The sequence below is a fragment of the Lutra lutra genome, chromosome 16 (genome assembly GCF_902655055.1).
Source record: "Lutra lutra chromosome 16, mLutLut1.2, whole genome shotgun sequence".
NCBI classification, from domain to species: Eukaryota; Metazoa; Chordata; class Mammalia; order Carnivora; family Mustelidae; genus Lutra; species Lutra lutra.
This window is the reverse complement of record NC_062293.1, coordinates 25,728,377-25,748,208: the sequence shown is the minus strand read 5'-3', so window position 1 is coordinate 25,748,208 and position 19,832 is coordinate 25,728,377. Positions and strand designations below refer to the sequence as shown.

At 51.1% G+C, this 19,832-nt stretch overlaps 1 protein-coding gene across 2 annotated transcripts; it reads right to left on the bottom strand.

Annotated features, from left to right (window-relative positions):
• Positions 1-12,749: 12,749 nt before the first annotated feature.
• TMEM92 (transmembrane protein 92) lies at positions 12,750-19,577 on the bottom strand. Of its 2 annotated transcripts, XM_047709087.1 has the most exons (6): positions 19,423-19,577; positions 16,722-16,747; positions 15,652-15,726; positions 15,314-15,509; positions 14,945-15,071; positions 12,750-14,912 (listed from the first exon to the last, which is right to left on the bottom strand). In XM_047709087.1, exons 1-5 carry the CDS (start codon positions 19,489-19,491, stop codon positions 14,964-14,966), a joined length of 474 nt encoding a protein of 157 aa, XP_047565043.1. In that variant the 5' UTR covers positions 19,492-19,577; the 3' UTR covers positions 12,750-14,912; positions 14,945-14,963. The 2 variants fall into 2 exon arrangements, with proteins under 2 accessions (XP_047565043.1, XP_047565042.1); XM_047709086.1 differs by having other exon boundaries at positions 12,750-15,071.
• Between the last annotated feature and the right edge of the window lie 255 nt (positions 19,578-19,832).

Below are 19,832 nucleotides of genomic sequence, written 5' to 3'. Positions count from 1 at the left end.
TCCTCCATGACCTTGCGGGTCCAGTACAGAGGGCCTGGTGGAAATGGCATCAAAGAGGAGCTACAAAGGAGGGGAAGCCCAGGAGGAAGGCAGTCAACCTGACAGGTGATGTCCAGGTGCTCTGGGGAACCTGGATGGAACAGATCACTGCCACTGAGCAGTTCCAAGGGACTGCCAAGCGCTCTTGACTTTGAACCCATCCAGTTCTCACAGCTTGTGCTTAGGATTCCAGAGGCTCCCCAAGGCTTTCTCCTGTGTCTGGGCCTGAGAGGCTGCCCTGGAGAGTCCCCATGTTTCCCAGGTTAATGAGAGTCGTGCAATTGATCCATTCCCATTTCTGGTGTGAGCATGGTGTGATCCGTGGAAAAATAAATAATGACAGTAGATCTGGATTTTCTAGGAGAGTTCTGCCGGTGCAGATTGAATGTGGATAAATGGATAGAGAAGATGTGGTATGTCTCTATACAATGGAATACTACTCAGCCATCAAAGATGACATCTTGCCATTTGCAATGATGTGGTTGGAACTAGAGGGTATTATGCTTAGTGAAATAAGTCAATCAGAGAAAGACAATTATATGATTTCACTCATTTGTGGAATTTAAGAAACATAGAGGAACATGGGCGAACAGAAGGAAAAACAAAACAAGATGAAATCAGAGAGGGAGACAAACTATAAGAGACTCTTAATCATAGAAAGCAAACCAAGTGTTGCTGGAGGGGAGGTGGTGGGGGGGGATGGGTAACGAGGTGATGGGCAGTAAGGAGGGCACGTGATGTGATGAGCACTGGGTGTTATACAAGACTGATGAATCACCGACCTCTACTTCTGTAACTAATAATACACTATATGCTAATTAATTTAATTTAAATAAATTTTCAAAAAAAAGAATGTATGTCCCACTTTTGGGTATGGGGAGTGCAGAAACCACACACGTGGATCAGGTTAATGTTTTGAAGATGGGGGACATTTGTTTTGCTATATGAAAACTTTGACTAGGGTTTGTGAATGGTATCTGTTGGTCCAGAATTCAGCAGAATCACTTTTACAGAGCCAATTGCTCCCTGGATGAGGAAAAGCACCTTGACTAACATTTTTGTGCACGGAAAGCAAGGCCTCAGAGAATGGAAAGTCTTAGATAAAAAGAGTTAAAATGCTACAGACTCAGACCACTCTGGAAGAGTCTGGGGCTCTTTAGGGAACACGAGGAGAAGAAGAGAGATGCAGCTACAGCTGGGACCCAGGGAAACCCCATGCGAGGCGGACCCGAGCTGGGAGAGCTGGAGTCTCAAGGTCAGGGATGACTAATACACATCATGTATGTGTTTGAAATGTAACCCTCTGGGATGCCAGGGTGGCTCAGTCGTTAAGTGTCTGCCTTTGGCTCGGGTCATGATCCCAGGGTCCTGGGATTGAGTCCCACATTTGGCTCCTTACTCGGTGGGGAGTCTGCTTCACCCTCTGCCTGCTGCTCCTCCTGCTTGTGCTTTCTTTCTGACAAATAAATAAATAAAATCTTTAAAAAAAAAAAAAAAGAAAAGAAAGAAGAAAGAAAACAAACAACAAACAAAAAAACCAACAACAACAAAAAAGAAATGTCACCCTCTGGGCAGGTTCTGCGGAGGTTGGGGTTTGGGGTTGCCCAGAACTTGGGCTCTGCCCCAGGAACCCAACCGGAGTGCCATGTGATGGTGGCAGGCTCAGGGTGCACCAGAGGCCAGCGGGCTGGGCCCTGTGGCTTCTCGGGGCAACCACCCCACCCCGATTACTGGAGGTATTCTCCCTGTCCTGGGTAAAGATCTGCCATGTCCGTGGTAGCTTTAAGTGGAGCTCACCAAGCAACTTGTCCTTCCAGCCAGTTCTTCCTGAAACCCTCACACAATTGCCTCATGGGGCTGTAAAAGCTGCTTCCAGAAAGTTCCCTGGGGTGGAACTAACAGGTGGTTCGGGAGACAAGTTCTTGCTGGTCTATACATCTTACCACAGATTTCCAGTCCAGGCTATTAGGTCATCTATGTAGCAGTGACCACATTGTTCCTGCATATACATCACACGACCTGCCAGGCCCATCACCGTTGTTACCCCAAATCTTCAGGGAATGTCCCGTACACAAGACTTGATCAGTGGGTCTTGGGAGGTGGGTGGGGTAAGGGAAACAGGAGGAGAGCGCCACCTGCAGGAAGGACCTCACCGGGCTGGCAAGGCGGAACCACTATGCAGAGGCAGGCACCTGGACCCCGCCCCCCGCTGCCCCCGACAACTTATATAAGGGTGACCTCAGAAGTCTGGAAGGCTTGTGGACTCATGGGCAGCCGGCCCTTGAGTGGGTCTCGCATCTCCCGTTAGCCTGGGTTGGGAGGATTTTTACTGGCTCAGTTTAAACTGAATCCTGCAGGACCTGCATGAGAGTTTTGCAAAGAGATAAAGATCTCCTTTGATCCCATCTTCCTTATGTGAGAGCTCAGCCACAAATAGTGTGGTGTCCTTTTAGTTTCTACCTCTAACAAGGCTGACTTTGTTCTTCCCATTCTGTTTCCTGTGTCGACCCTCCAGGTCCTAGTTTCCTAGTTCTGTTTTGGTGGTCTCCTATTTTTATCCTTTTCCCTTTGTTTTGAGGATAGGAGGTGGTACAGAGGCATTTCCTTCCAACTGAGAGCTTTGGAAATCTACAGTCTCCTACAGGCTTTAGAAATGTCACATGGCAACTGCAGTAGCAGTAGCTGGGCAGAAACACATGGGACCTATACAGTCTGGAAACTCAAGATTTCATTACAGCCCAGGTACTCACTCACCCCGCAGCCTTTGGGAAGTCAGGGCTTTTCTCATATTCTGTTTCTTCATCTGTAAAGCAAGGGAGTGGGGCTAGTAGGTTACTCTGGGCTCTCCGGGTTGCAAATGACAATAAACCAACTCACACTAGCTTGAGCAAAGTGGGGACTCTTAGCTATTGGTTGCCAAAGAAGAGTGGATGGCAGCTGGACCTCAAGGACAAATGGAACCAGGCATTTAATGGTCATCAGGACCTTTTCCCTCTGTCTCCTGTCTCCACTTTCGAATGTTGACTTCTTTTTTTCCCACTCACCAGTTTTCTTCATGTAGCAGCCAACATGGGCCCAGCGGCTCCAGGTCCTCCATTTAACAGCTGTGCTGCCTGAGCAATCCAGAAATTACACAGACAGCAATGAGTTGCAAATCTAAAATTCTCATGGGCCCAGACTGGATCAGTGCCCCCTCCCCAACACGTCAGCTCTGTAGCCAGAGAAGCAGAAACACTTAGTGAAAAATGGCTGCTCCCTAGTCTCGTGGTGATGATGTGAATAGGGATGCAGGTGCAGCTGGAGACACATATAGAAAACCTGGGGACAGGGCATATGGGGAAATATGTAGTATAAGAAGTCTGGAGTTTAATTGTTCATGAAAGTTCTGTTACTGCTTCGTCAAAAGAGCAAAAAAATTATTTTCTTGAGTCTCAAAGCTCTTAACCACTTTTGTTCTGAGAAAATGTTGACAGGAGACTAAAGCAAGTTTTGGTAAGTTATTGGTTGAATTTCAGCTCTCATAACTGATTTCTCAAGCGCGTACAATTAAAATATAACCCTGCGGAGAGGATCCTGGGAAGAGCATCGAGCAGGGAAGATCACGGAGCAGGAAAGCAACAGGGATCTATCTCCTCACCTTGACTACAATTGCACTGGCAACTGACTGTCTGATGTAACTATTTTAGAAGTCTGCAGTCCATTAAAGGCTGGCAAGTTCCAGGGGAAGGCTTGGGCAGTAAATTGCAGTTAATTTCAGTCAATTTCAGCTCTTAGCACAGTAGCAGCTGCCCATCCCCCACCCCCATCCAGGTGGCAGGCAGCTGTGCCTGAGTTCCTGGGGCGGCTTGCACACAGTCTGTGGGAACCCTGGTGGGCAAAAGGACCGTGTCCTCCAAATAACAGGGATCTGTGCTCTGACTGCTGATTGCTACCTCTAATCTCACAGTCACAAAGAGGAGAGCCCCTCCTGGTAATGCAAAACCTATCAAGATAAAATCATGAAGAAGTAGAGAGTTTGAATAGATCCATGACTAGTAAAGAGTTTGAATCAGTAATCAAAAATATTCAAGCAAGGGATGCCTGGGTGGCTTAGTCGTTAAGCATCTGCCTTCAGCTCAGGTCATTATCTCAGGGTCCTGGGATGGAGCTCCATATTGGGCTCCTTGCTCAGCGGGAAGCCTGCTTCTCCCTCTCCCACTCCTCCTGCTTGTGTTCCCTCTCTCTCTGTGTCTCTGTCAAATAAATAAATAAAATCTTTTTTAAAAAAAATCTTCAGGCAAAACAACAACAGACTCTGGACCTGATGGCTTCACTGGTGAATTCTACCCAATACTTAAAGAACTAATACCAATTCTTCTCAAAATTTTTCAAAAACAATGATGAGGAGGGAATACTTCCTAAGTCATTCTATGAAGTCAGCATTACCCTGATACTAAAGCCCCAGACGAAGACACTATAAGAAAATTACAGACCAACATCCCTTATGGACATTGATGCAAAAATCCTCAATGAAATACTAGCAAGCTTAATTGAGCAACATATTAAAAAGATTTTATACCGTGACCAAGTGGGACTTATTCCTGGAATGCAAGGATGCTTCAACATATGAAGACTGATTGATGTAATACATCCCATTAACAGAATGAAGGGAAAAAACATACATGATCATCTCTGTTTTTGCAGAAAAAGAATTGGACAGAATTAAACAGTTTTTCATGATAGAAATCCCCAAAAAATTAGGATTAGAAGGAAATGACCTCAACATAATAAAAGCTGTATATTAAAAACCCACAGAATTTACAGAACTAGAACAAATAATCCTAAAATTTATATGGAAACACAAAAGACCCCAGATAGCCAAAGCAATCTGGAAAAAGAAGAGCAAAACTGAAGGGATCATAATCCCAGATTTCCAAGATACACAACAAAGCTGTAGTAATCCAAACAGCATGGTACCGGCTCAAAAATAGACACATAGAAAAAATATATAGACACACAGATCAATGATACAGGATGAAAGCCCAGAAATAAACCAATAATTATATGGTCAATTAATCTTCAACAAAGGAGGCAAGACTATGCAGTGGGAAAAAGACAGTCTCTTCAAAAAATGGTGCTAGGAAAAAAGAGACAATATCAAGAGTAACAGGGCAGCCCACTGAATTTGAAAAAAATATTTGCAAATCATCTATCTAATAAGGAATCAGTACCCAGAATATATACAGAAATCCTAAAACTAAAAAAAAATAAAAAAATAAAAAAAAATAAAGCAAACAGCCTGATTTTAAAATGGACAGAGGGCTGGGGCACGTAGGTGGCTCCATTGGTTAAGCATCCCACTCTTAATTTCTGCTCAGGTCATGATCTCAGGGTCATGAGTTTAGACTCCATGGAGGGCTCTGTGCTGGGTGTGGAGCCTGCTGAAGATTCTCTCTCTCCCCTTCCCCCCCAACCCCTGCTTATCTGCACTCTCTAAATACATACATACATAAAATGGACAGAGGACTTAAATAGACCTTTCTCCAAAGAAGATTTGCAAATGGCCAAAAAAGCACACGAAAAGATGCTCAACATCACTAATCATGAAAGAAATGGAAATCCAGTGAGATACAACCTCACACCCAATTAGGATGGTTACTGTCCAAAAAAAACCCCCCAGAAAACAGGTTATGAGGGCAATTTGGCTGGGACATCTGTCACACCATTAATCGTCAGGATTGATGAGGCTGATCTGACAGGCTAGGCGGGTGTCTCTTCCTCACCCTCACCACTCTACGTGCTAGCTCCATGGAAGAGGACGCCCTTCCCCCATAAAGGAGCACCGTTCTTCCGGTCAAGGGTATACCAGTAGCTTCGTTCCCCTGCTAGGAGCTCCAAACAAGCTCTCGGGATCCATTTGTAGGAGAATGTCATAGAGTCAAGCTTCCAAGGTTCCAGACCAGACACAGCTAGATGACATGCCACATGTGGCTGTCTGCCTTTTAAAAACAAACAAACAAAAAAAAACAAAAACAAAAAGCAAAACCCAGAAAATGAGCGGAGAAATTAAAACCTTTGTGCTCTGTTGTTGGGAAGGTAAACTGGTGCAACCATGGTGGAAAATAGTTAGTGCTTCTTCAAAAGACTAAACATAGGGGGATCTGGGGGCGCAGTCTGTGGAGCGTATGACTCTTGGTTTGGCTCAGCTCATAATCTCAGGGTCGTGGGATCAAGCACCGCATCCAGGTCTGCTCTCAGTGTGGGCTCTGCTTGAGATTACTTCTCACTCTGCCCCTCTCACTCATGCTTTCTCTCTCTCTCTAATAAATAAACAAATCTTAAAAAAAAAAAAAACAAAAACAAACCCTAAACATAGAATTACCATATGGTCCAGGAACCCCACTTGTGGATACGTATATACCCAAAAGAATTGAAAGCAAGTTCCTGAAGAGCTACGTGTACAGCAAATTCAAGGCAGCACCATTCACAATAACCACCCAACCCAAGTTCCATGACACATGAATGGATACGCAAAATGCCGTATATGCATACAATGGAATATTGTCCGACCTTAAAAAGGAAGGAAATTCTGACACTTGCGACAGTATGGATGAACCTTGACAATGTTATACCGAGTGAAGTAAGCCAGACCCAAAAGACAAATTCTGGATGATTCCATTTTTGAGGCACTTAGTCATATATGAGGGGTCAAAATCATAGAGACAGAAAGCAGGATGGTGATTGCCAGGCACTGGGGGGAAAGAGCAAGAAAATGGAGAGTTACTATCCAATGGGTACGGTTTCACAGATGAAAGGATCTATGCATTTGGATGGAGTCCCCACACGAATGTGGTAATGGCTGCACAACATCGCAAATGAGTTGATACCACCTGAACTGTACACTTAAAAATGGTTATAGTACTGGGTGGGGGGTAGGGATAGGGTGGCTGGGTTATGGACATTGGGGAAGGTATGTGCTATGGTGAGTGCTGTGAAGTGTGTAAGCCTGGCGATTCACAGACCTGTACCCCTGGGACTAATACAACATTATATGTTAATAAAAAATAAAAAATTTAAAAAAATATATAAAATGGTTATGGTAAATTTCATGTTCTGTATCTTTTACCGCAATAAGAAAAAAATGGAAACGAAATTGGAAAAACAAACAAAACCACAACAAAAGCAACCGAACACCACAGGCAAGCTGGGAGGGGGATAAAACATGGAAGACTAAATTTATTTATATTACGTTTTAGTTCAGAAGTCCACAAACTATAGCAAGTAGTAACTATGTGTATATATTATATATAAATATGCATCTCATGCCCCACGGAGGTCCACCCAGGTGCCCAGGAAACATCTCTGAACTTGAGGTCTTCTTCCTCCTGTCTCTGTGTCTCTGTGTGAGCAGGAAACACATTTGGTGACAAGAAAGTCATGGTCAGGTGTGAAGGAGGGAGAAGATGGATTCAACTTTGCATTCACCAGTGCGGTGGAGCGGCTGAGAATTATATCCCCCCACGCCCAAATGACTAGTTTAAATGAACTGTACATAGGGGTGCCTGGGGGCTCAGTGGGTTAAAGCCTCTGCCTTCGGCTCGGGTCATGATCTCAGGGTCCTGGGATCGAGCCCCGCATCAGGCTCTCTGCTCGGCGGGAGCCTGCTTCCCGCTTCCCCCTCTCTGCCTGCCTCTCTGTCTGCTTGTGATCTCTGTCTGCTTGTGATCTCTGTCTGTGAAATAAATAGATAAAAAAATCTTTAAAAAAAAAAGACTTTTTTAAATGAACTGCACATGAACAAATGCAATAAATGAGGCTTTGCCTGGGACCCCGGACACATACCCTGAACTTAAATTTGACCTAATGATCTTTAACAAAGTAAAAAAAAAAAAAAAAACCTCTTGAACATGGAGGCAGAAAACTGACTTTTTTTTTTTTTTTTTAATAATCTTTTTATTTTGAAATCATTGCTGGATAGTAGGAAGAGGTCCCAGGTTCCCTTTGCCCTGTTCCTCCCAGTGGGTACATCTTACCCACAGTCTCAAAATCAGGAAACGGATACCGGGACAATGTGTGTGTTTGTCATTTTATCACCCATGTAGATCTGTTGTAATCACCACTGCACACAAGGTACAGAGCAGTTCTGCCAAGGCAAAGACCTCCCTCCTGCCACTCCTTGATAGCTACACCCGCTCCCTCCCACTCCCAACCCCATGTCACCCCTGACCACAGGCACCCACTAATTCATTCTCCATCTCTATCACCTTGAGGAGACTGATGAGTTTTATTTTATTTTTTTTAAGATTTACTTATTTTTAGAGAGAGAGAGGGAAGGCATGTGTGTGTGCCCAGTGGGAAGGGAGGGGTACAGAGAGAGAGAAAGAGAGAGAGAACCTCAAGCAGACTGACTGCCCTCTGAGAGTGGAGCCCGACACAGGGCTCCCTCTCACGACCCTGAGATCATGACCTGAGCTGAAATCAAGTGTCGGACACCCGGGCTCCCTGAGACTGAGTTTTATTTTATTTATTTATTTTAAAGATTTTATTTATTTATTTATTTGACGGACAGATCACAAGTAGGCAGAGAGAGAGAGGAGGAAGCAGGCTCCCTGCTCAGCAGAGAGCCCGATGCAGGGCTCAATCCCAGGACCCTGGGATCATGACCTGAGCCGAAGGCAGCGGCTTAACCCACTGAGCCACCCAGGCGCCCCTGAGATTGAGTTTTAAATCCAACTTTTGGTCCTGCCCAGCTGTGCGACCTGGGATGAGTCACATGTCTTTTCCGGACTTTGTTCATTTCACCCATAATAATAAGAGGTTGGACTACATCAACATTTCTCTCAAATTTCAGTAGGAAGATAGGACCCCGAAGCTCCACAAGGATTGTGAGAAGGAAAACGGGTTTTATGTTGACATAAACTGCACCCGAGCAGTTCCTTAACCTAGTGTCTCTCTTGCCAGGACTTTAGAGCTTTGCTTTCGAGGTGGCCGTGAGCACGGTGGTGACAGGGTGAGTCAGTCAACAAAGAGGGACATCTGCCACACGGGCATTACTCTAGACTTCGGATGGGACCGGGGACATGGCAAAACACGGTCCCTGAGGAGGCTGGGTGCAGAGTGGGGAAACAGACTGTAAACACGTAAGCACACAGAGAAACGAGAGTCCTTTCCGTCCCGGGAAGCACGGTAAGGAAGAGAGTGGGGCGCTGTGAGTGTCACAGAGTGGGGTGGTCAGGGAAGGCTTCTCGGAGAAGGTAACAGCTGAACTGGAACAAGGGTGATGAAAAGGTGGCCGCCATGTGAAGCCCGTGGGAGAACTTGAGGGGAGGGGGACAGATCCAAGCAGAAAGGCGGTCAGATACCCTGAACCAGGCTGATCTGGGACAGTCAAGGCTCAGAGAGAGGGCCGCTGTGGCTGGGATGCAGTGAGGAGGGAGGGGAGAAGTAAGAGGTGATTTTGGAGGGGATGGGAGAGGCCACACCTGGTGTGTCCTACAGGCCAAAGTCAGGGGGGTGGATTTTATTCTGCCGACAAAGGGCAATGAGCAGAGGCTCCAAGTAGCGGAATGATGTGTCCTACGTGGGCTTTAGAAAGCTCTCCCTGACTTCAGTGTATAGGATGAACAGAAGGGACAAGATGGACACGAGAGCAGCAAGCCAGTTAGAATGTCCCCGGGATGGCCTAGGCTAGACCTGACCGTGTTTTGGTCTAGCGGTAGGACAGTGAAATGGAGAAAAGTTGTATGGGTCTAACGTGGAGGCAGGACGAGAGGGTAAGAGACAGAGGGAAGTCACAATCCCTGGTTTCAGGCCTCCGCAGCTGGCCAACTGCCATCTATTTAGGGTGGGACAACTTGGGAAGGACTAAGATTTGGGGCCGGGTGGAAGGAAGTAGAACCTAGCGGTGGCCGTGGCATCTTCCTCCAGTGTCCCTGTGGAGATGTTAGGTAGCTGAAGGTGTGTTAAAGACAGACATCTGCAGTTCAAGGGAGACGTCTCAGCCACAGATAAAGATTTGAGACCCATCGGGCAGTAGATGGTTTCTGAAGGCACAGAACCCGATGACAGCCACTATGGGTGGGAGTGAAGGTAAGGACAGAGCCAAAGTAAACTCGGGTCGCTCAGGCCAACTATCATTAGGAGATGGCGGAGGAGGAGGGGAAAGTGAAGGAGCTTGACAGGGAGCTGTGGGAGAGTAGGAGGAAACCCAGGGAGGGTAGCATCAGGGAAGTCTGAAAAACAAAGTTTTTCAAGGAGGAAGCGACCAAGTGTGTCAAATGTCACCAACGGACTGAGTACATGAGGTTAGAGAACTGATTTTTGACTTCGGCAAAATGTAGGTCAGTGGTGGCGTGGACAAGAGTCACTGCCGGTCAATGACGGGGACAAAGGGCTGGCTGGAGCGCGATGGGGCGGGATGCGGTGGGGGAGGGGCACGGAACAAAGGGCGCGGGAATGAGGGTACCATGCATGGCAGGGCTTCAATAAGACGGGCGATGAGGTGTACTTACGCCCAGAGGATATCGACAAAGGTCCACTCGGGAGGGAGAAATGGCTGATGAAGCATCACTTGGGGAATGAGGTATTGAGAGGGCACGAGGGGTGGAGCCTAGCAGGGGGACGTCACCGAGGTTGGGGGGTGGGCGGTGTCAGGTGGCTCTCCTGTGACTGTATCCATTTGTCTCTGAAGTCCGCGGCACCATCACCAGCTGGAATTGAGGCCGGGAGTGTGGAAGATGCAGAGAGTAGAAGGCCGGCATCAGCCACCTCAAGAATGAGGATGGGAAGCTTCTAGGGGGGTGTTGGAGGAGTTGAGGGCCCGCTTGGGATCTACAGCTTGGATTCTAAAGTGAGCCCAACCGCCCAGGTGTACTGGTTCTTAAGCAAAACCCAGACCCAACCAGAGTCTGGGGTTTTACCAGGAGAGTATCATGGATGGAGGCGGGTGTGGGGAGAGGCAAGGTTGGGGGAGAGGCAGGGTGGTGATGATCAAGGTCTCCAGGCTGGGTGAAGAGGTGAGCGACGCGTGGCGCCATAAGGAGTGAATGGCCCTGCATCAGGGGCTGAGGTTCAGAGGGCTCAGGGTCTCAGAGAACAGCTGCCCTGGGGCTAAGGCAGTGTCTGAGCTGGAAGACTAGGAGGTGACCTTTGGGGCTGCAGGTTTGAGGGATGACACGCTGGAGTGTGAGGCTGATGTTGCGGGGGGTGGGGGGGGGTGGAGGTGAGGCTGTTGCAGTCAAGGGCAATCCGTGAATTCTTTGACCTCCTTAGCCCTCCCCACGTGGGAGTCCAAGAGCTACATCCTACCAGAGCTGGGAGCAATGAACCTCTCCACTGTACAGAGAAACTGAGACCCAGGGATGCCGGTGGCGGAAACTTCCAGATCAGAATCCGGAGTTCTACATCTCAGCCCCAGGGTGGGGGAGATTCTTGTTGGTGTCATCCCTCCCCCCATCCCCCACTTGCCCCCTGCTGCACAGCTTTCCCCTGTGCCCCCCATCCTCTAGGGAAAGTCTCCTGCACACACAGCCACAAGGAGTGCCTTCCTGGTTTTGACCATGTCACACGTGTCCTTACAAACGTTCGGTGGCAGATCTGCACCCTCGTTCTGTCATTCATCCTCCCAGTTATTTTCTTTCATTCATTCATTCATTCATTCATTCATTCTGTGATTCCATCTTTCATCATTCTTTCACTAGCTTCCATCTGTTAAACCAGGTGCGAAGGATGAGTTCTCAGCCACTGGGAAATTGTCATCCATCCACCTGACCAACCCGCCAGACTCCAGATGTGGACGGCCCGCCTGCCAGTCCCAGAGCTGCCTTAGTTAACATGTGGGGATCACATGTCCTCAAACACCTGGCAGGTGTCCAGGCTTTCCCCTGCCCGCTGCTCATCTCATCCCTGACTGCCTATGTCGTATGTGTGCCAAATGTCAGAGCTCTTCCAGCCTCTCCCCCATAGCCGGCCTCATTATATATGAGCTGCTGTTGAGACCAAAGTCCACGAGGTCAGTCTTCATAAACTTCTAAAGCTACCTATAGCTCCATTAAAGAAGTCTTTTTTTTTTTTTTTAACCCAAGGAAGCAATTCTTACTCCTTGTAAAAAATATGACAAAGTGGGGCGCCTGGGTGGCTCAGTGGGTTAAGCCTCTGCCTTCGGCTCTGGCCATGGTCTCAGGGTCCTGGGATCGAGCCCCGCATCGGGCTCTCTGCTCAGCAGGGAGCCTGCTTCCTCCTGTCTCTCTGCCTGCCTCTCTGCCTACTTGTGATCTCTCTCTCTGTCAAATAAATAAATAAATAAAATCTTAAAACAAAACAAAAACGATAAAGTACACGAGGTTAAAAAAAAAAATCCCACAGTGCCAACCACTGTTACAAGTGGGGCAGTAGGTGTGGTTTCGTTTGTATCTTTCTAGATCTTTTCTAAACATTCGTAAAGGAAAGCGCCATATATATATGTAAACATGCATGATCGAGTATGTATTTACAAATTGAGATCACAGACTATTATTCTGCAACTTGCCTTTTGCCTGTGACAATAAATGATGAGTGCTGTGACAGGCTGGTGCTGCAGATCTCCTTTGTCCTTTTTAATTTTTATTACTTATTTATTTATTTTTTATTTTTCATTTGACAGACAGAGATCACAAGTAGGCAGGGAGGCAGGCAGAGAGAGAGGGGGTGGGAAGCAGGCTCCCTGCTGAGCAGAGAGCCCGACACGGGGCTCCATCCCAGGACCCCGGGACCATGACCAGAGCCGAAGGCAGAGGCTTTAAACCACTGAGACACCCAGGTACCCGCCCCCTTCGTCCTTTTTAAAAGCTGCATTGCACTCACACCATGGATGGACCTGGCGTGTGTAATTGGTTCCTATCGATGGCCGCGTAACTGGATTTATGCCCCCAGCTACAACACTGCACTGGACATCTTCCTGGGTTTCTCTGAGCTTCTCTGAAGGCTCCTTCTTAGAACTGGAACTGCTGGGCCACGTGCATTTTCAATTTTAACAGATACCCAGTGCCAGGCATAGCGCCCGACACATAGTAGGAGCTTTGTAAAGATTCGTGGTGGGAAAGGATGCTGCTGCTATGTCACGCTTCAGGGTTACACTCTTTCCCCTCCCCGCAGCCATAAGCAGAGACACCTAGAACTGGCCGTTGTCTGCCACCGGGTCCCAGCAAGGCTGGGTTTCACAGTGACCAGACTTGCCCTCAGGCCGCTCTGGGGCTGCTAGGGAGGCCTGAAGGGTCTCGTGCTGTCTTTGAGGAAAGGCTGAAGAGGTCCTCCTCCTTAAGGTCTGCAAAGCCCATTGCTTAACGTCTCCCCCGCCCAAGGTGGGTGTTTACCCAGTGAGGGCAGCATCAGCCCTGGGACTTCTCCACCTGGGGCTAGACACACTTGCATGAAGCAGCAAAGACATCTTCCTTCTCTCCCACCCCAGATCCGTCCCGGAAACTCAAGGGAAAACTTCTCGTGACTGCGCTCATTCTGATTGCTAACTCTGACACGGTATTGTCCCTAGCTACTGTTCCCCCTCAGGAGCTCTGTCCCCAGCCCCAGCCAGGCAGCCCCTGTCCCTAACATCTCCGGGGCTGGCTGTGCCTTTCCCTCTCCCTGGCCCAGCCGCCTGCCTGGGTCATGACATCCTAAGTCTGGGTATTGTTGAGAACACTGGAGGCGGCATCCCCACCTGCAAACCACTGCCAGTCCTCCCTCCGATCCTCCCAGGAGCTGTGGCCAGTGTCTGGGGAGGAAAGCCAGCGGCATTCGTGGGCTGCAGGGGAGCAGGGCAAAGATAGGGTCATGGCAGAGGTAGCATCCTTGCCTGAGCCCTGGGACACCAGCATGGAGGGGGTCTCTTTCTCTCTGCGTCCCCCATGCTAGTCCCCCAGCTCCACGCTCTGCTGCAGGCTCCATGGAGACTCACGCCCCGTGAAGACTCTCTCCGGTGATGCAACGACGAATGCTTCTTTCCTCTTAGGGGTTAACCCCACAGATGAGCTCAGGTGGGAGTGCCCGGAACCACACATGGGGCTGAAGAGGGAGAATCTGCCCTTTCCTCTCCTCCCTCCAGGAGCTTCCAGGGTGGGGCAGGTCAAGGTCTCCAGAGTCCCTGCCCCACAGATGGCTAGCCTCTCCCACATCCCTCTCCTTTGTCCCCTCCCTATACCCGTGGCGAGAAAGGCAGGAGCTGAGCGCCACATCCCCTGGGCAGAGCAGTGGGAGATGGGATGGGGAAGAAAAGAACAGTCACTCCCGCGTCACCCCCAGCTCCCGGTCCAGGCTCTTTAGCATCAAGCCCTGGTTCTGGGTCAAAACATCTGCAAAGATCCTCTCCCAGAGGGTGGTTCACAGATGGACTGTCTGCCCAGGCTCATCGCCGACAAATCAATGGTGGGATGTGGGGTTCAGTGGCCTGCCCACACCCCAGCCCCTCAGCGGCACATGGGCTCACTCCCCAGTTACCTCCCCACACAGCCAGAGGCGGACTCTCAGTGACAGTTAAAATTTAGTGAGTACACAGATTGGGGGGGCACAATGGGGTCTTCTCTAGAACCGATGCAGTCAAGTCTCCCAGGAACAGGAGTGCCCTCTAGAAGATCTCGGAGCTGGCTGTCCAGTTGAAGATGTGTGTATCCCCCAGAAACAGGGTTCTCTCCATACCTCAGCATAGCGCATCCCACTGTCAGGTACCTGACATGCTCCTCCTGCCAGCCTCTGACATGGGATTGGCGGGGTGGGGGGCAGATGCTGACCCTCCAGACCAGCGTTCCTGACCAGAGAGGCAGCGGAGGTGGAACCGGGATAGGAAAAGCAATAAGTTAAAACCAGGAGCAGCTAGAGACATGGCAGGACAGGTGGGACATCACAGGGGTCCCACGAGTCTCTGGCTTAACCAAGGAGGCGCGGACGCTGAAGCTGCAGGCAGGCGGCTGGGGGGCTCAGAAGGCTGGGTTGTCGATGCCCCTGGGCATCCTGGCATATTCTTCGGGACTGAAGCTGTAGGGAGGGGGCGGCTCCATGGCGGGCAGGACAGGTTTCAGAATAATCTGCAAGCGAAAGAGGGGACAGAGTCTTCTCAGGGCCTGGCACCAGCCATCACCACCCAAGTGTTGGCTGTGCATGCCTCCCAGGGAGAAGGGCGACCCAATGGTGGCTGCAAAGCCCCCTCGAGGTCCGGGGGCCTGGTGGTGGAAGGACGACCTTGCTATCCCGTTGCTCTAAGAATCTGGACAATAGGGAGGTCAGGCCGGCTGAGGAATGGAGCAAGGAGTGGGACAGAGACACCCACCTCGCTGTAGGGGGGCGGGGGGTCAAAGGTAGACGTCCTGACCCTCTCTGTGGGGGCAATGGAGGGCGGCTCCGGGGGCCCCTGGTGATCCACTGGGGGGTCCTGCTCCGGTTCTCCACAGCTGCGACAGAACCGCTTAGCCAGGCAGCAGATGCACAAAAGGGGAAAGATGATGAGGAAGGTGATGACGAAGATCCTGGGGTGAGGAACCACCGACATCTCCCTGAGTCCCTGGGCTGTCCCCACTGCCCCTCCCAGCCCGACCTAGACCGCCCCTTGGGCAGGAAGTCCCGGCGCCCCCGCCATGGGTGTGCCAGGGGAGCTGGCCCTGGGCTCACCTCAGGGGGCCAGAGAAGAGCTCGTATTCTTGGCAGCAACTGTCCCCACAGCACTTGAATCCTTTGGGGCAGGTGCTGGGGGGTGGGGGGAGGGGGGCGAAGAGAGACTGTTGGTACCAACATGGCAGGAAGATCCCAGACTCCCCAAAACACACCCATGTCCTCTGGGCACAAGCCACGCCCCAGCAGGGTGGGGAGTAGAGGACCTGCTGGGGCCCTGGGGAAGAATCTGGGGCCGGGACTCAGGAGCTGGATTCTAGGCTCACTACTTGTGCCAAGTCACACTCCCTTCTGGGTCTCAGTCTCCTCCTCTACGAAATGGGTGTAATCAATGTCCTATAGACTTCAGCAGTCGGGTGTGGGGGGTGCGGCGGCCCGCGGCGGAGTGTTGTGTCAAGCCCAGTGTGGTGCCCATGGACTAAGAGGTGGGAAGGAAAGTGTGTTCCTGGAACATCCAGGCTGACTTTTTTTTTTTTTTTTTTAAGATTTTATTTGACAGAGAAAGATGACAAGTAGGTAGAGAGGCAGGCAGAGGGGGTGGAGGAAGCAGGCTCCCTGCTGATTCAGGGCTCTATCCCATGACCCTGAGATCAAGACCTGAGCCAAAGGCAGAGGCTTAACCCGTTGAACCACTCAGGCGCCCCTCCAGGGCTGACTTGATGGAAACATTCATCCGCTCAGGGACCAGCCCATTGCTCACCAGCAATGAGCCCACTGCTCGCAGGCCTTCTGATATTTACGTTTTAAGATAGGCACAGGCGGTTTGCCGGCCCCACTCCCCGGGGGTGGCGTGGGTACCCTCCGAGAAAAGACAGCCTGAGACCCAGAGAGGGTGGAAAGAGGGGTGGGGATTAGACTTCAGACACGCCCATAAGTGCGACCCCGCCCCGCTTGGCTGGAGGAAGAGGGCGGGGAGTGGGGGGAACGGGGAAACCCTCTTCCGCAAAAAAGGCAGTGGGTGAACATGACAAATGAGGTGACTTTCTGCCCCCCCCCATGAAGGCAAGTAGAGAAGGACTCGGGGTGTCTCCACCCCAGACTGGAAGTTATAGCCTAAACCCCAAACTTACAAGAAGAGTCCACATTTAGCAGCAGCCTGTGGAAGAAAAGAGGCAGAGGTTGGGGCGTCATAAACCGGGGAGCGGCATCTCTACCCACCTGCTGCCCGGTACCTGAGAGCCTGCAGCAGGTTCCCAGTAGATCAGCACCCTTCCCCGAACCTGCTCTGTACCTCACCCAGATCTATGACCCGAGCCCCACCTAACACCGGGCACCCCCAGCTCTTTCTCTCGGCACCACACCCACTCACCCCCCCCCCCCCCCCCCCCCCCCCCCCGTCTGTAAGCTCACGCCTCTTACCTCCCCTCCAGTCCATCTCCTTTCCATGCCTCATCTACAATCAGGGGCACCAGCAACTCTTCTCATCCAATCACTCCCCATACCTCAGGCAAGTTCCTACCCAGCCAATCTCATCACCCAAAACCTTGCTGGAGGCCCCCCTTCAGTGGCTCCCTGGTGCCTGGACCCCCAGCAACCAGCCTCTCCTCTTTGCCCTCTGGCACACACACCCACTGGGAGTTCCCTGAACACTCCAGGCTGTTTTACACCTGCGTGCAAGGGAAGGCCCTCTTCCTCCTGCCTTCCTCCTTCATGGTCTGCCAAACCCCTATTCATCTTTCGGATCTCTGCCTGGCGGGTGGGGTGGGGTGGGGATCCCTGCTCTTTGAAGCCACCCAGACCCTCCTCTCCGGGCCCAGCTCCCTCCCTTCCTCTTCTACACCAGTTCTGTGGGGGTATCTAGGGTATGGGTCCAGAATTTAACCATAGGAGTAGCAATGATGTGTAAAACCCTTGCCTGAAACAGTCTTACCCCAGGTATCTGCGAAGCTGGCTCCTGCCCCCCACCATCTTATTGAAAACTCCATCTCCTCCCCGCCAGCACCCCCACCATATTCTTCTGCAGCGCTCCTATCCATATCTAGCATACTGTAAGTTTCCCCTTGTCTTGCGCATTGGGTGTCTCATCAGAAGAATATACACTCCGGGAAGGTAGGCATTTTGGCCTGTCCTCACTGGTGAAAAACCCATCCGCCGCAACACCCGCAGAATGAATGGAAGGGCCTTCACTGATGGCTGGGTTTCATTTCCTCCTGGCGGAGCGGGGTAGTGCATGGGTGGGAACACAGGAGGGAATGGGATGTTATCTGTCACTCCACCCCAGCCTCGGGGGACAAACAACCACAGTTAAGAAACAGACCTTGACCTTGGCAACAAGACTATCAAGTCTTCATACCTTGACTTGAAATAACTCAATCACCTTTCAAATACTAATGACAGTAAAGCCAAGAAAACCAATTGACAGCCAGTAATGGGTGGGCTGATTCCCCATTCCCCATTCCGGGCTCAGATCCTTCCGGAAGCCTCCCTCCCATAAGCCTTGGCCCCAGGGGACTAGAGCAGGAATCAACCCCCAAAGGCTAGCCCAGAGAGGTCTGGAGCTTCACATCACACAGAGGCACCTGCAGAGCTGGGGACAGACCAAGGGGTCCAGGCACTTGGGGGTACCCTCTTCCCTCTCTGGATTCCAGACCCTGTCTCTCCCCACTCTCCAGGCCCCAACTAAGAAGGACAGAAAACGAACAGGTTTAATAAATTAATCTTGAGTTGGTGTTTGGGAGGGTAGATCTCCCAAATTCTCTACCTCCACTTTAAACTAGGGTGATCTTGTCTGAAGTGACTCAGTTTTGAGTTTCACCGAGCATCAGCATGGTCCTGGGAGCCTCAGCTTCCAGACACCTGCAATGGGGATCCTGTCAGCCCCTGACGCCTGAAGTTGCTGGGAGGACTCGAGAGGATGCTCAGCCCAGGGCAGGCTCCCACGGCTTGCCTGGCGGCTGAGGAGGAGGAGCGCCAGGGCTTGGGGGCAGAGCCCCGTGAGGCAACACGGTTGTGTGACTGTGCCCTGTTCTGGGGAGGGAGCCCAGGATGTCGCTGGCATTCTTTAACAGAAGTGAAAATTTTCCGTTCTAGGCCCATGTCAGTTGCCAGGATGACCTCCCATCCCAGGACTGGACAGATTCCCCCCCCCCAACATTTTTGGAGTTTAACAGAGGAACAGGAGGAATGAGGGGCGCATAAACCCTGCGACCCGCTCAGAGTCACTGATTTCAAAGGTCAAGCCAGCCTTGGGTCCAGCAGCCAGATCCAATCCTGCCCAGCCTGGAATCCTACTTCCACTCCCAGGAGGGGTGGAAAGAGCCTTCTCTCCCCTAAGGCACAAACAGACACAGTCCCAGAGAGGGAGAGAGCTTCCCCGAAGGTCACCCAGCACTAGAGGAACAGGGTTAGGGTGACAAGCTGGCCAGGCGTCCAGGCCTCAGGCCCCCCTAATCCCAGCTTTCTGACGCGGTGGGAAGAAGCAAGAAGGACAAGCCCTGGCTAATAGGAGGGTCAAAGTCCCCACTCACAGAGAGGCACAAGGTGTCAGATGGTGGTGGGCAAGGGTGGGGTCCCTCTACACGGTCCCCCCGCAGGAGACAGGAACCCAGGGACTCCTGGGACTCTGGGACTGGGACTCAGGGACTCAGCTCAGGGACTCCCCCGCTGCCCCCACATCCACCTCCCCGGCAAAAAGAGAAAGAAGTCGCTAATTGCGTTCGGTCACGAGGAAATCCTGACAATGGAAGGTGGTGACCGGGCTCCAGAAGTAGGCCCCTGACCCACAAGGGTAGGGCCTTGAAAGTTCTGTACTTTCACCTCCCAAGCGCTCACCTGTTGGGGGCCGGCCAGGAGGCCGAACAGCAAAGTGGGTACGAGCCCGGGGACCCAGGTGTCGGACATCCTGGCACGGGGGCCGAGGAGCTTCCGTGTGTAGGGGGAGGAGGGGAGAGGCGGGGCGGCGACCTCTCCCACGTCTGTCCACCTATGGGGCCCCGCCTGGGGATGGGGGCGGAGCTTATGCACCCGCGAAGGGCCGGACTTGGGGCAGGAAGGGGGAGGGGGAGGGGAGGAGAGGGGAAAAGATCCGGTTTGGGTATTGCGAGTTGGGAGGTAAAAGAAGTTAACCGGTTTAAAAAAAAAAAAAAAAAAAAAATGGGGTCAGTTCTCAAGCTACTCCTTGCCCGCCCCCGCTCCTCCACTCCTAAGTGGCCCCGGGCTTGAGGGAGGTAGTGCTGGGCTGG

Coding starts and splice junctions, on each gene's coding strand:
- TMEM92 (XM_047709086.1), bottom strand. CDS start 19,491: ATGTCCGACACCTGGGTCCCCGGGCTCGTACCCACTTTGCTGTTCGGC. Junction 15,510..15,651: donor CTCTTCTCTGGCCCCCTGAG/GTGAGCCCAGGG, acceptor TCCTCACCCCAG/GATCTTCGTCATCACCTTCC. Junction 15,072..15,313: donor CCCCGCCCCCCTACAGCGAG/GTGGGTGTCTCT, acceptor TTTCGCTTGCAG/ATTATTCTGAAACCTGTCCT.